At 36.7% G+C, this 13,875-nt stretch overlaps 1 protein-coding gene across 1 annotated transcript in view; it reads right to left on the bottom strand.

Moving 5' to 3' along the window:
• Window positions 1-2,324: 2,324 nt before the first annotated feature.
• KCNH7 (potassium voltage-gated channel subfamily H member 7) overlaps window positions 2,325-13,875 on the bottom strand; it is a 207,859-nt gene continuing 196,308 nt past the window's right edge. Inside the window, exons 12-15 of the mRNA XM_063400641.1 lie at window positions 12,518-12,781; window positions 7,950-8,115; window positions 4,489-4,681; window positions 2,325-3,842 (exon numbers count right to left, since the gene is read on the bottom strand). Of these exons, the coding sequence (XP_063256711.1) occupies window positions 3,576-3,842; window positions 4,489-4,681; window positions 7,950-8,115; window positions 12,518-12,781 (890 nt within the window). The 3' untranslated portion in view covers window positions 2,325-3,575. The remainder of the gene's footprint in view (window positions 3,843-4,488; window positions 4,682-7,949; window positions 8,116-12,517; window positions 12,782-13,875) is intronic.

Here is a 13,875-nt window from a genome sequence, read left to right as displayed (position 1 = left end):
TGCTGGTCTGTACAGCCTCACCTCTCATATTTGAAGTGATTGTCCACACTGCTTTGCACTTCAGCTACTTTAGCTATTCCTGATTTTCCAAGGAGACTTTTCTGTATCTACAGCTTATAATCAATATCCATTCTTAACCACAGGTTTTTAATGTACATAGCTAAGTGTTCCTAAGTTCAAGCAAACCCAAAATGTACCTCCTAAAGTTCTGAAATCTTTTTTGGATGTGTTACAACTGTGTAGGTTTACAACCCTTAACATTACTCCCAGTTTGATTTGGATAACACAGACCCATTTCTATCAAGTGAAACCCAGACTGGACTTACAGGGAGGCCCACCCCTTATAAAAACCCCACAAAAACCCCCAACAAAATCACCTGCAAATAAAAGGGGCAAATTTTGCTGCTTAGAAAATGAACACATTTCCAAACCCAATGGTTTTTACCTGTTTCTGTAAGAAAAAATCTTGAAGCAGTGGGTCTTCATGTAATTCGTTGAACCTTAACAAGAAGTTACCTGAGAAGGCAGATCTGTCTGGGGCAAGGAAGGGGCAGCTCAAGTGTTGTGACTAAACTTTCGTTTCTGCATTCCTAGGCAGGGAGCTCTAGAATCTCCACGACTTTATAAATTCTCCCTTATTTATCAAAACCCATTTTTTCTTCTTGGTACAAGGAGAAGGGAAGGAAGAAAGTCTCTTTGGGACCAAAAAATGGAGTAAGAAGTGGAGGTTTTCCTTCACTTAGACTGACTGCAGTAGTTGTCACTCTTCCTCTTCCCCAATGCTCCTTCCCCAGGTCACCTGTTCTGTTCAGTCTCTTTGCAGTAATGAAAAATACCAAGTGATAAAATCAGACAAAAGACCTTTTGTAAAGCAATGCTCATGCATTATACTTTTCCCATTAATTTTATTTTTAATTTATACCAGTCTTTTTAGAATGTAGCAAACCACAAATACCTTTTTAGAAAATGTGCTAACTTGTTTCGTGTACCAGACATGTTAGTTACCAGGCTGAGATAGAGCAGAAGTCGTTAACGCTTGCTGTTTAAAAAAACCAAAACAACAAACCCCTCCAGAAGGTATTTGTTATTGAGCACTCCCGTTTCACTGGAGTATATGCAGGCAGGGATTCTGACTAGTCCCTAGTGAGAGGAAAGATGTGTGCTAATGTATTTACAAACAATTTGATGGGTGAAGGTACGGGTGTAAACGTCTTTGAAATGGGTCTTAATGTCTCTACCAACTTCAAGCAGCAGGTTTGTTACCGGGCCCGGACAGCTTGGCTCCTGAAATAGGCAAGGGTCTGCACAAGCCTGAACTTCTGAACTTTGGGGTAAAATGACAGGTTCGAGGAGGGATATGTGGTAGGCAGTGGGGGAAGGCTGTGCCTTCCTAGTACCTCAGCCAGCGGGGAAAGGAAGAGGGCAACCTGCGGCCGGGAGTTCAGGATAAAAGGAGGCTGTGCCCTCCGAGACCTCGAGAGAGAAAACCCCGCAGTGTGTGCCCTAGTGGACTCTCTCCCTCCCTTTATTCAAATGAAGTTGCAGGACTCCTCTGTCTCCTTTTCGGACATAAACTCTGGTGTTTGTGGATTAATTTTCCTGACACTCGGATCTGATCCTGCAAGGCACTGAGCAGTGCAGCCCTCCTGTCATCGTGGTACAAGGGCAGTCAGCCTGTTGTAGCTTTTGGACCTTTCCGCTATCAGCGGTACCATGAGGCAGTAGAAACATTGATCTTGTGTGGGAAGGGTTGATTTATCTTTTCTGTGACAAAGGTATTGGCTTAATTAATTTTGGTATCCTTAAAAGCAAAGGTAAAGCAGAGCCATGCTCAGTAGCTCAACACTCACACTAATTTTAAATGAGGAAAGACACACCCACCTTGTGTTTATCTATTAGCTGTGTATGACTGAAATGTCATGTTTCATTCTGAACCCAACAGAGAAGGAATGTGTCTATGTGAGGGACAGCCACTATTGCACCTCTATGTAGCACTGATTTAGGACGGAGAGTTTAGCTTGATTTTAGGTAAAATTTAAGTGCTTCCCCTCTAACTTCATTACATGCTTCTCTGTAACCAGTTCTCATCCTAGAAGAATTTCACATTAGAGCTAGAAGATTAGAAAATCATATGAACATTTAAAAATATTCAAAAGCAATAATAAAAAGGTAATTTCCTTCTAAAATAAACACAACATTTGAAGCAGAATAATATTTTAATAAAATTAAATCTAAGTATTCACAAAGCAATATGCACATACAGTACATACTGTATTTAAAGCCTACAGACCTTAGATCATTTTATTCTAATGTAGCTTTGGACACAAGCTAAGCTTACTCATTTTGTAATAAGAAAGTTTACAATTTTTCCTGAAAGTGACTTTACATATATACATATATATATATATAGCTCTATATCTATAGTCCTACATGTAAGTGTAGGTATATACACACGCCTGTGTGTATGTGTGTATATAAATATATATACACATACACATACATACACACCTATGTACATCTATAAAATACACACATGCACACGTCCAGGAGGGCGTGCGGGGTGTGTGTGTGTGAGCATTGTACAGGGGCTGGTCAGTACAAAGAGGTAACTGCAAACAGCCACCCCAATAATTATAAAACAAAAATGTGTAAAATATTTTTAAATTAAAGCAGATTGGTAATAATTTGTATTGAACAAAAGGAACACAGTCTTCTGCATTACATAGAAATTAGGTTTATTGCATTTGATTATGTTTTTGTGACAGATGAAGAGTACCTGTCTGCTCATCACAGCTGAATTCTATGATGCAATTAAAAAAAATAACAATACAAAACCCAAAAACCACTATGTGGTGGAAACAAATGATTCAATTTAATGCAGTTTTGTGGATGTGACCTACGGTGATACTTTCCACCATATGGCAGTTTTCCTCTCTGGTAAAATACTGCCCTACTTCAACTAGTTTAGAAGGAGGCTATTTTCTCTGTCCTAATTGTTTCAAGCCCAGATTTGGTTACCTTATTCTTTCTTTAGATTCAGACTCATTGTGATTTATTAGAAAAAGCTCACTACAAGAAAGATAAATCAATTTTCAAAAGTGAGCTAGAAGAGCATTTTTCTTGAATTTTAGCTTGGTCAGGTAGGAGTTTTTCTATGTGAATTATTATTATTGGTCTCATATTTGCTCTGAAGACATATCCACAATAAAATACTATTTCCATGACAGCAGTAAATTGTAATCTCCATGCAACGTAAACTGTAATCTCAGAACATGCATGTTATTTAAAAAAAATAAAAATATAAGGTGCCTTGAGAATGCTGGCAGTTTTACATTTGGAACATACAGTTAGTGTGTGTGTATATATATATATTTACATCAGAACTGCTCAACTTTACCGTACAAGCTTCAGATTTAGGAAAATATACAGTACTTTTGCATATAATGGTATATTCCTTGTAGCCCCTGAGTCAAGTATAGAGGATTTAAATACAAAAAAAAAAAAAAAAAAAAAAAAAAGGAGAAACAGCCATTAAAAGCACTTACATTTTTATGTGAAGTAATAGTATAAAAGTACTATTTCCCAGGAAGACCAGGATCAGAAACATGCCTATGAAGACTCAAGATTCCTACAGTGCTTAGTGAAGATTCTGGCAAGGAGGGGTGCCTGATTGGCGGGAGACAAGTTTTACAAGGCTGTGGGGGACGCTCTAAAGACTGGTCACGTTCTTGGTCTAAAAAAGAAGCCAGGTTGTCTTCTGAGGCTGTGTTCAGATGCACTCCACTTGAGAAGGATTCTTTGGATTTAAGTTTCGATTTTTCAACATCTGAAATTTCAGGACACTGTAAGGGAAGAGAAGAAACAAGATGGTAGTAATTACCATCCCTTCCAGGCCCTTGTTCTGTTCAAAATAAACACATTCAGATGGTTGATGGAAAATCATTTTTGAAAATTAAACAGTGTTCTGAAATATTTTTTACATTTTTTGGCATCTGGTTTAATGTAATTGAATGCAATTCTGCTGATTAATTGTAGAAGTCTGGATGTCTTTTCCTCCCCTCAGACTTGCTAATATGACATCAAGATACACGTAAAAAGAGCCCTTTCTAAAGCACTGATTCTCTCAAGTCCCAGTCTAAGAGTATGGATCTCAACATTCTTCATGAATATGAAGTTCTGTTTTAGATCATGACTCCAGAATTGCACAATTCTGAGCATTCTAACCACTTGGATTCCTTTTCTGCTAACTTTTGTGAAAAAAATGACAATAAAGTAAATTTATAAGATCATTGTATGAATCTCTAGAACCCTCATAGAAAGTGTGGCCTCTGAAACTGTGGTGTCTAAGCCCTCTATGGAGATGCTAGATCAGAATTCTAATTTCATATTCCTTAAACTAGTGAACCAGCACTAGATTGGTATGCATTTTTTCCTCATAAGATAAAAAGACTAGGAAACCTCTTTTGATGCTATTGGGCATGTACTTACCTGAGATGAAGGACTGAAGCTTCTGTCTGTTTTAATTGATGCTGCAGGCTGAAGCTTTTGTATGACGCGGACTGCTGGCTCTTGATACTCTGCACTTGCTGTCACCATGCTGTAGGCGGGTGGAATGAGCGCTGACTGCCTTTGCAGAAGCTGCAGGATGGTTTGGATATCAGCAGTCATTTGGGATTCAAGCCTAGAGAAGGAACACCAAATCAGTTACCTCATGGCCAGGAACATGTGTATTTTACATGGATTGCACGGGTGTTCAACTGGGACCTGCAGCTCACCAGTAAAACCATTGCCTGTTGTGGCATGACCATGTCTTAAATAGGAAGGAACAGCAGAGGGAGCACGGATCCCTTCCAAAGCTTCTGTGTCTCTTTCCCTTGCAGAACATACCTGCGAGCTTTTCTCTGGTTTTTGCTGCACTAAGAATTAGCTCATCACTGTGCCTTAGGTTTGCAACAAGAAGCAATGCAGGGGACTAGGTATCTGATTGAAAATAACCGGAATAAATGTATTCTCTTCAATGTAACTAAAATGATTTATGCTGGCTGGGCATGGGACATTATTTTGATGTATCTGACAATGAATTCTGACATGCTGATACAATGCACTGAACTAAGCAGAAACCACATTTGTGGTTTTCCACAGTTAGAAAAAGAAAGATGCTTCCAAAACCATTAAAAATCCAACTGCCCAATTCTCATTACTGTGAAAATTTATTCAAACTTATGCAGGCCTCAGAATTAATGTCAGCATTTCTGAAGTTCAAATTTTGTACCTTTAATTTTTTTTTTGCCTTTTCATAAATTTGTATATGACTTGTGAAGTACTTGAGTTGATTATATTGTTCATGCTTACAATTCTATAGCACTGAAATGATTTTTAAATGGTCTTGCCAAAATTTGTGACAAACTCAGGAAAAGGTAATGCCTATTGTACCTTCCCAGCTGCTGGAAGGCTACAGCACATGCTGACAGATGGCCATGCAGATAATACAGCCTTCTGTACAGCAACTGAGCTACTGGCAGAGTAAACAAATCTCTGTCAGCAGCCTTTAATCTTGTGAATGTTACTACTTGGGCTCCCTACAGTAGCAGAATTGATCCCGTGCTGTCAGATTTTTTGCTTTTAACATGTCCTGCACTGATGTTAATTTTTATCCTGTTGGAGTTTGCCCATTGCCTGTATAATTTACTTATAAAAGCATCTGTGAAATTAATCCAAAAGGTATGCTTGAAGTGTATTTGGGATGCTGTTTCTTCCTTTATCAGGAGAAGCTGGTTTTGTGACTTCAGCTCTCAGGAAAAAAAGGCCCAAACACAGACTTCTGCTAGAGTCAGACGTGCCCTACTTGTCCTCTTGGTCAGCTCCTTTGGGTTCTTTGCAAATGTGCCGTTCTCACACAAGCATGGTGCTGACACCACAGGAGGAAATGCTGTAGGAACAGCAGCATGCCACCATCCAGAGAACTTCTATCTGCTCAACCTGGGCCTTAACACCTCAGTGAATAAAAGGTAGCATTGAAGGATGTGCATTCAAGATTATTTTTGACTTTTATAACTCTTAAATTGCTCCCCTCTTACTTTGTTAGTACTTGAAAGTTTCCTTGTACTTCAAATGAAAAAGTGTCTCTGGTAGTGTTTATTCATCATGGCACATAAAGGTTCATTTTCCATTCTCCACAATTTAAAACAGATCCATCTTACCCAAACAAACAGGAGAACCTTAAATGCTTGGCCCATAGTCTCCAGGAAATTCCAATTGCTTAAAGAAGAGAAACAGAGATAGCTCTAGGGACATATTACTTGTACAGTGGCTTTCCAGCCCTCTGTGTCTATTTAATAATTGAGTATTATGCCAAGCCTCTAACTTATGGAAAAATTCAGGGAGAAGTGACCATGCTTTTTAAGCAGGTCAGATCTGACAAAGGCAGGAAAGGATATTGTCTGTAATATTCATAGAAAACCCAAAAAGGCCCCAAATCTCAAAAGCGTTGAAAGCTTTAGAAACATGAGAAGAGTTAAAGAATCAAGTGATTTAATAAAAAACATATAAATTCAGTTTTTAGTTTATCAACAACAATTATATTCTCTCACAGAAGAAAATACTTGCATGATAAAACTATAAGTAACTTAGAGGTATAACTTCAGTTTTGAATGCTTAAGGTTTCAAGAAAGGAAATGTGACCAAAAGACTACATACTGTTGATGAGGATCCTGCAGACATTTAGTTACGTGTATTTACAAGTTACTTAGACTACTTGACTTTACTATAATTAGAAATTACAACAGTTTAGGGTTCAGTGTTGAAAATGTCTTTTTAATGCATTGTGTCATATTCAGAAATGAAAAATACTGTTGTTTGATTGGTTTCTGGTGGATGAGGAATCAATATTCACTTAACCTGGCTTTAAACTGATTGCTAAAATATACAGCACAGAATGCCAGCATATAGCTGATAAAGTATAATTAGGACTGAGTGCGTGTCATAGTATTTGTCATGGAAAAATATTGAAAGTAATGGAATTACAGAGTGAAAATAATGAAAAAACCCCATGGTCCTGAGCATAGGGCAATTTAAAATTAAGTGAAGTTACATGGTAAATTACAGTGCAGGATGGATCAAAATTGTTTAACCATATTCTAGAGATGCTTTAAGCTATGCTGTTTAGCTGCCAGTAAAGAGTAATGTATCAGTATTAAGCAAAGGTGATACTGGACTCTGATAAAGAAAGCATCATTTTTCTGCTGTAATAGGTATAGGTATTGTGCCTTTGCATACTCCCATGTCTTACTTATTATAGAGTTGCAAAAAAAGTTAATGCATCAAAAAGGGAATTCATCTGGAATACATTTTAAAAAGCAGGCAGCTGGTATAGTATGAGTCTCCAGGAAGGAAAAAGTACTTCAGATCTTGAAGATACTGAAAACTGCTGTTTTGTGTCCCTGCCTAAGGCAGGGAGTTGGAACTAGATGATCTTTAATGTCCCTTCCAACCCAAACTGTTTGATGGTTCTATGATCTGGGAGCAGCACTCTTGATTCAATTTTAACAATTTGAGGTGCCTCAGTACAACTTCTTGTTTAAAAAGATGGTCTAAAACAGCCAGCTGAGGAAAAGGCTCTACTGCAATCTATTTGGAGTAGATAATGTGCACACCTAGAGGTAAAAGACCTGAATATTCTGGCAACATATTAAAAACTGTGTACCCAGATTTCCCAGAACTGTTTTTTCCTGGAATCTGGAAAGCCTAACTTAGGTGATATATAGGCTCCTCATAATACATACAGACGAAAAAGTGATATTTCCATTAGGCACATTTTTGTATTTTTTAGCTTCTGAAGATCTGAATGCTTTTGGAAACTTCCTGCCCAAGCTCATTCCTCCTGTAGCATCACTACCATCAGTTGCATTATGTACTCTTTCACACACAGGATTTTTTCTCTTGATTTTTACCTGTTGAGTTGTTCTTGAAGTAAATCTAATCGATTCTCCACTTCTCCATATATAAAATCACTTTCAGTTTCACAGATTCCCCATGTAACATGGGATAATGCTGGTTGAACTGGGGAGTCCTGGTACTCCTGGATGTTCTCCTGTTCCCAGTTTCTTTTATTGATGTCTGATGAAAAACAAAACATATAAAAGTATAGATCTAGATACATATAGTTAGAGAGGGGTTGGCACCTCTCAAGCATCCCACTCACTCAGTTTACCAAAACCTTGAAAGTCAAATTGGTACATTGGCACACTGACTGAACATCTCTCTTTGTTCCTTACTATGCCTTAAGGGAAGATAAAAGTAGTCACATACAGACTAGTATTGTGAAGCTGTAGATAAACAAGAAGCTTTTTCTAGTCAGCATCATGAGAGTTCTGCCACTGAATGGCTTCTATTTAGTTTTATTTCTCTTATTTTACAAACGGATCCCAAATTTTCTTAGTGTTCTTTTTAGCAATTTTTTATTCATTGAAAATAGGAATTTTTGTTCTAACTTAAGGCATTAAATGATGTACTTGAATGTCTTCGATAGTGCACTTCAGAGGCCTGGCTGAGATGCCTTCTCTTGCCCTTGAATGTGCTATTGAAGTGTATTCTTGGCTTAGCTCTTTGGTGTAAAAGAAGGATTTGCTGTATTGCATTTGCAGCACTGGGCATGTGGTACAGTGCCTTGGAATGTCCCCTCTAGAGAAAGGTGCCACCCCTCAGGGAGCTGCCTTTCTCACCCCTAACAGTAACACGACTCAGGTTGGTGCAGTGTAATATGTTTTCTCTGAGACAAGGGCAATTCGATGCAGCTCATACTGCTTGCAAAAGGATACTGCTTATTATTCTCATAAAGGAAATTGATTTTCATTGATGTAGCTTTTAGCATCACTATTCTCCCACCCAATCTGTTCACTGCTGTGTAAAGCACATTTCTGAAACTCTTATGCTAGTGTGGGGTGAAAGGTGCCTGTTTATTTTTGTTCAAAGACTTAGGAGTCCTAAAAGAATGAAATATTCAGCATTGCTGTGTCAGCCAGAGATCACTTTGATATTAAAGGAAGCTTCACGGTAAACAAAAAGTATCTAAAAACTCATTATATGAGTAATTTATATTTATTTCTTTACCTCCAGTCACTTGTTAAAAAGAAAGGATGATGATTATTCTAGGTCTCACCCTATTTTACTCCTGCTGCACCCAAGTTTTATCCCTCTTGACCCTCCCAGTTCTTGGATCTTTGTGACCAAACACTGTAAAAAAGGCTGTTTAAATTTTAACATCTGCTCAATAGTATTCCTATTGGAGTTGTATTTGCAATTGTTTAACTACATGAAGTTATAGAATATATTAAAGTTCTTATTGCACTCAGGTTCCTGCTTCAGCATACAGCTGGGCAAAATCCTTGACTGCATATAAGGCATCTGCAGTTGGATTTGAATTCCACATCAGTCCCAGAATGATTTCCTCAGAGCTTCTCCTAACACTTCTCTTGGCACTGCACGCTGTTAACTCAGCATAGGTTACATTCATTTCACACTTGTGAAATTTTTCTAAGCAACCATAGCAGCTAGAGCCACGTTACAAAGAGAAGAGAAAAAAACCCCACAGTGTGGGTGACATGTAAGAGCTTTGTCCAAATGCTAATAGCTAATCCTTTCCAAGCATGTCTTTGAGCAGTATTTCTCTAAGTAAAGGGGGAAAAAAAAGAAAAAAAAAGGAGGAAAAAAAAGAAAGAAGTTCCCACTCAGATTTAGTATTTCAAGTACATTTAGCCAGGAAGGGGAGCTCTCACTACATGATTCCAAGTGTAAGGGGAGACTTTCCTTTCTCTCTCTCTCTCTCTCTCTCTCTCTTTTTTCTGGTTTTGTTGTTGTTTTTCTTTGTTTTGATCAGACAAAAGTCTTTATTGCATTATCTGATCTTTGATTAGCAGGTGATAGAAGGTTTTCTGGAGCTGTAGAGAGTGTTTCAATCTCATGTGACTGTAACTGATTTTATGCAGTGGGCAGAAGGAAGAGGAAAGAGATTTTGTCTTGGCTACACAGAAACCTGTTCTGCTTCTCAGGAACTTGAGATAACAGAAAGAAAGAGATACAGGGTGTCACAGAAGCATGTAATTTGGTTTTAGGAGGCACACATAGCACAATTTGCAGTGTCCAACGAAAAGCTGTAAAATTCTCAGCAAACTGAATGAAGCATACTATGAAAAATTGAGAGGTAAAGTTTCAAACTATAAGTTTAAGTGCAATGGATTTTGTATATCCAGTAGCCTTGTAAGCAATGAATTTCAGGAGCATTTCACTGCTTCTTAATGTCCTATAAAAACATGGGTGTTGTAAAAAAAAAAAAAAAAGCTGGTTATTTTTTGCAATAAGTCATTCATTAAAATCACAGATTTTCAATGCCATGGATTATCCCAGGGAAATCACAGCTGTTTTTTGCCCCAGAATATGTCTTTGGAGACTATTGTAATATATGCTTAATTTGTGACAAAGCAAATGATTTGACACTGAAACGACAAAATAAGTTTACACACCATAAGTAAGTTAATACTCTATAAAATATGGTGTTCTACTCATCTAAGTGTCTTTTCAGGTATTCCATATTCATTAGTAACTCCAGAAAAGCCCATCAGCAGCTGCAGCTTTATAACCAACTCTAGCCTTCCAGGGCTTGAAGAAACAGACTGAGTACTAAGTTAATAAACGTATAACTAGGCTCACCAGAACAACTGAAGAATCAGTCTTTTAGCCCAAATAATGACCAAGTGAAAATACCAGTTTTCCTTTATACATAGTTAACAGCTACAGAAAAATTCTCAGACCTTCACAAAAGAGCCATATGCTCAAAAGACAAAAGTTGGGTCCTAGAATTATGAGACAGACGTTTATACTGTTTTTGCCAAATTATACAATACATTATTAACAGTCTTTCCATTCATTGAAGTAATGACCAAAACTTAAAAACAAAAGATAATTAAATATGTATCAGTCACAGCGGTAATGGAGTAGCTTTGTACAAGTGCATTTTTATCCAAGATTTATAAGGTACCATAATATATGAAAATACACAAAAGCAGAGGGTTTTTCACAAGTTCATTATGTTTGTAACTACTCTTGTGGTAAGTTATGATCAATCTCTAATAGCAGGAGTAAAAATTTAGTTTAAAACATATATCAGGATAAGCTAATCTTATTGACCTTGAAGGTTTTATAAATGTTGCAAGAAAGCTCATTACCTTGCATAACATTACTGGAAGTGCTAAATTACAAAGTAGGAAAAAGATTGTGGTCTTAATGGAAATATGTAACCTTTAGATATGCTAAATTTAGCTCAAATAAAATCTGCAATAAGTTGCCTTGGAAAATGTTGCTATAGCTGCAAGGACACATTTCTGGGTATTAGTAGGGGAAAGGAAAGGTTTCCAATTGCACTATGTATGCAACAAGTTTATGTGGTGTGGATTTATAGGGCCTTAACTTGAAGAGACCGGGCTTCACATATTCATACCTCTGAGATCTTAAAATCATTGCTTGGTCTGATTTATCATTAAGTTTATTTAAAATGATAGCCTAAAAGCCTAAAGTTTATTGAATGATGGATAAATGGTTAAATTGTCTCAATGGAAACTGCTGAGGAAAACAGCATTAAACAATAAATATGTAATTCTTGCCTTCAGACTGAAAGAATTAGAAATGAATTTGCAGCAATATTTAAATTGTATATTAATACAGGGTTTTTTATTAATTTCCTTTCACATCACTGAGAAAATTAATATTTTAGTATACTAGATGTAATTTTAATTACATGATTTAACTCTATGTAAAAGTATCTGAGATTGCTTAGTAGTTCCTGAGCATTTGTCATATAGAAAAGCTCAAATCTTTATTCATGTGTGTTACTTATGGAAGTCATGATTTTTTTTCTGTGTGGTATAAAGGCACTCCTTTAACCAACAGGTGCAGCAAGACATGATAGTATTCTTTCGAGCTATTATGATTTTTTCCGCTTACTTTTTGCTGTTCCTTGTCAATGCAGTGAATAAAATTAGTTATCTGAAAACATTTTTTTGGTGCCTGTGTAATTATCACTAGGTTTAGCTAGTCTGGCTCTCATTATCTTTAATTTTTTTACTGTCATCCAACCCTGGCACGTCAAATACCCTTTGGGAGATACTGGACTGCTTTGAGTCCAGAATCTTCCAAATGGAGATATCATCAATGGGCACTCAGTGAAGTACAATACCAGTGGACAATTTACAAGAGTTTGTTTAAATTACTTAGGTAGTTCAGCTACAAGATGATTGGTAGCAAAACCTAGAGTGACTTTTTAGAGGTTCTACAAGCCAGTTCCCATTGAATTAAATTATATTAACCCTCTTGAGAAATAATAATTTTTGGATCTAAGATATTTTTTCTTAAGCTTTTTTGAGTAAGTATTATGTAAGGAATCAAGAGAACCATTCAAAAAATTTTTTGTTAATCAGACTAAAAAGATGTCTGCTCAAACGTTACTAAATAGAAACAGCTGAATTACCTTTACAAGAACTGCTTCTTTTGTCAATAAGAATTTCTTCTGTGTCGTGATCCGTTTCTTCAAAGTCCATCTCTGTGGTTTTCTCTGTTACAGATGGGTAATCAGCTATCCCAGAGAACAGGGGCTTTTGCTCATCTTCAATGGAGGACACAAACGATGATGACCCACTTTTTTTCTCCTCAAAATGTTTCTTAATAGATTGATAGTATCTGGTGCTGTCTCCTGATGGTTCAGGATCACTCTGATCATTCTCTTTGAAGTAATCTGTGAAAGTGAAATAATTGTGTACAAAAATAAGCAATTCTCGAAAGTTTATTCTGGTTTATTATGGTCTGAGGATGGACATGATTCTTATATCAGGTAGGAAGTTCACTGTTAGAAAAAACATATATTTTAAAGCCTTTCTTTGAGGCTTCTATCAGAAGAGTTTCATATTTCTTTTGAAGTCCTGGAAGACATTTGTGTGTAAGGATTCTTAGTCCATAAACAATAACTTGTTTTGCAAAACTTATCTGTATCAAAGCAGCAAAGGCTTTATCCAACACAACTCTCCTGTGTACTTTTTTTTTTTTCAGTGAGGATGAAACTTGAGTAAGCCTTATATTCCAAAGATTACAAAATATTAAATATTTCATTCTGTCTTCCATTTTCTCTCATTATTGGCGATTTATTACAGACTTGACACGCTAACAGTCATGTAAGTTAGACTTGGTATCAGAAATACTCTTTCAAGTTATTCTCACATGAGAGCATATTTGTTGATTATTCTTTTCCCATAAGAGGCACATGTATTCATCAACCACTGATCCCCAAATTTCTCAGCCCACCTAACCAGAGAGCACATTTCTCCAAATTTATTACAGGTTTGATGTGGCAGAGAGAAAGAGAAGGAGGGAGGGAATTCCTAGTCTGACTTATGGGATCACCTCAAAACAACTTTGCAAGGTAGTCCTAATTCCTTAGCCTTTAGTGCTGCAATTCTCTGAACATCCAATCTTCTGAATAACAAAAGTAAAGAATATTCTGTGATATATATGGTAGTGGTGCGCCAGTCAAGCTGAGAATGAGTATTTCATTAATCATGTTCAGGGTCCATAGTGAGCAGCAGCAGATTTAGTCCTCTGAAAAAGTGGCAATAAGCCTAGATTTAAAACAGATATCTTTAAAAACATATTGTAAAAATTAAATAGGATTCAAACCCTAGAATGATTATTTATTAATATAAAGAAGTCTTGATCTCTTTTCAGCACAAACGTGAAGCTAAATTCCAATTCAATATTTGGTCTTACCTATTTTTAACTGAAATGTCAAGATAATTTCAGTTCTGTTATTTATTTAAAACACATTTTAGCAGGGTA

Source organism: Prinia subflava, chromosome 6 (genome assembly GCF_021018805.1).
Source record: "Prinia subflava isolate CZ2003 ecotype Zambia chromosome 6, Cam_Psub_1.2, whole genome shotgun sequence".
Lineage (NCBI taxonomy): Eukaryota > Metazoa > Chordata > Aves > Passeriformes > Cisticolidae > Prinia > Prinia subflava.
Note: the sequence above shows the minus strand (reverse complement) of the source record. Positions and strands in the feature narration are given on the sequence as shown.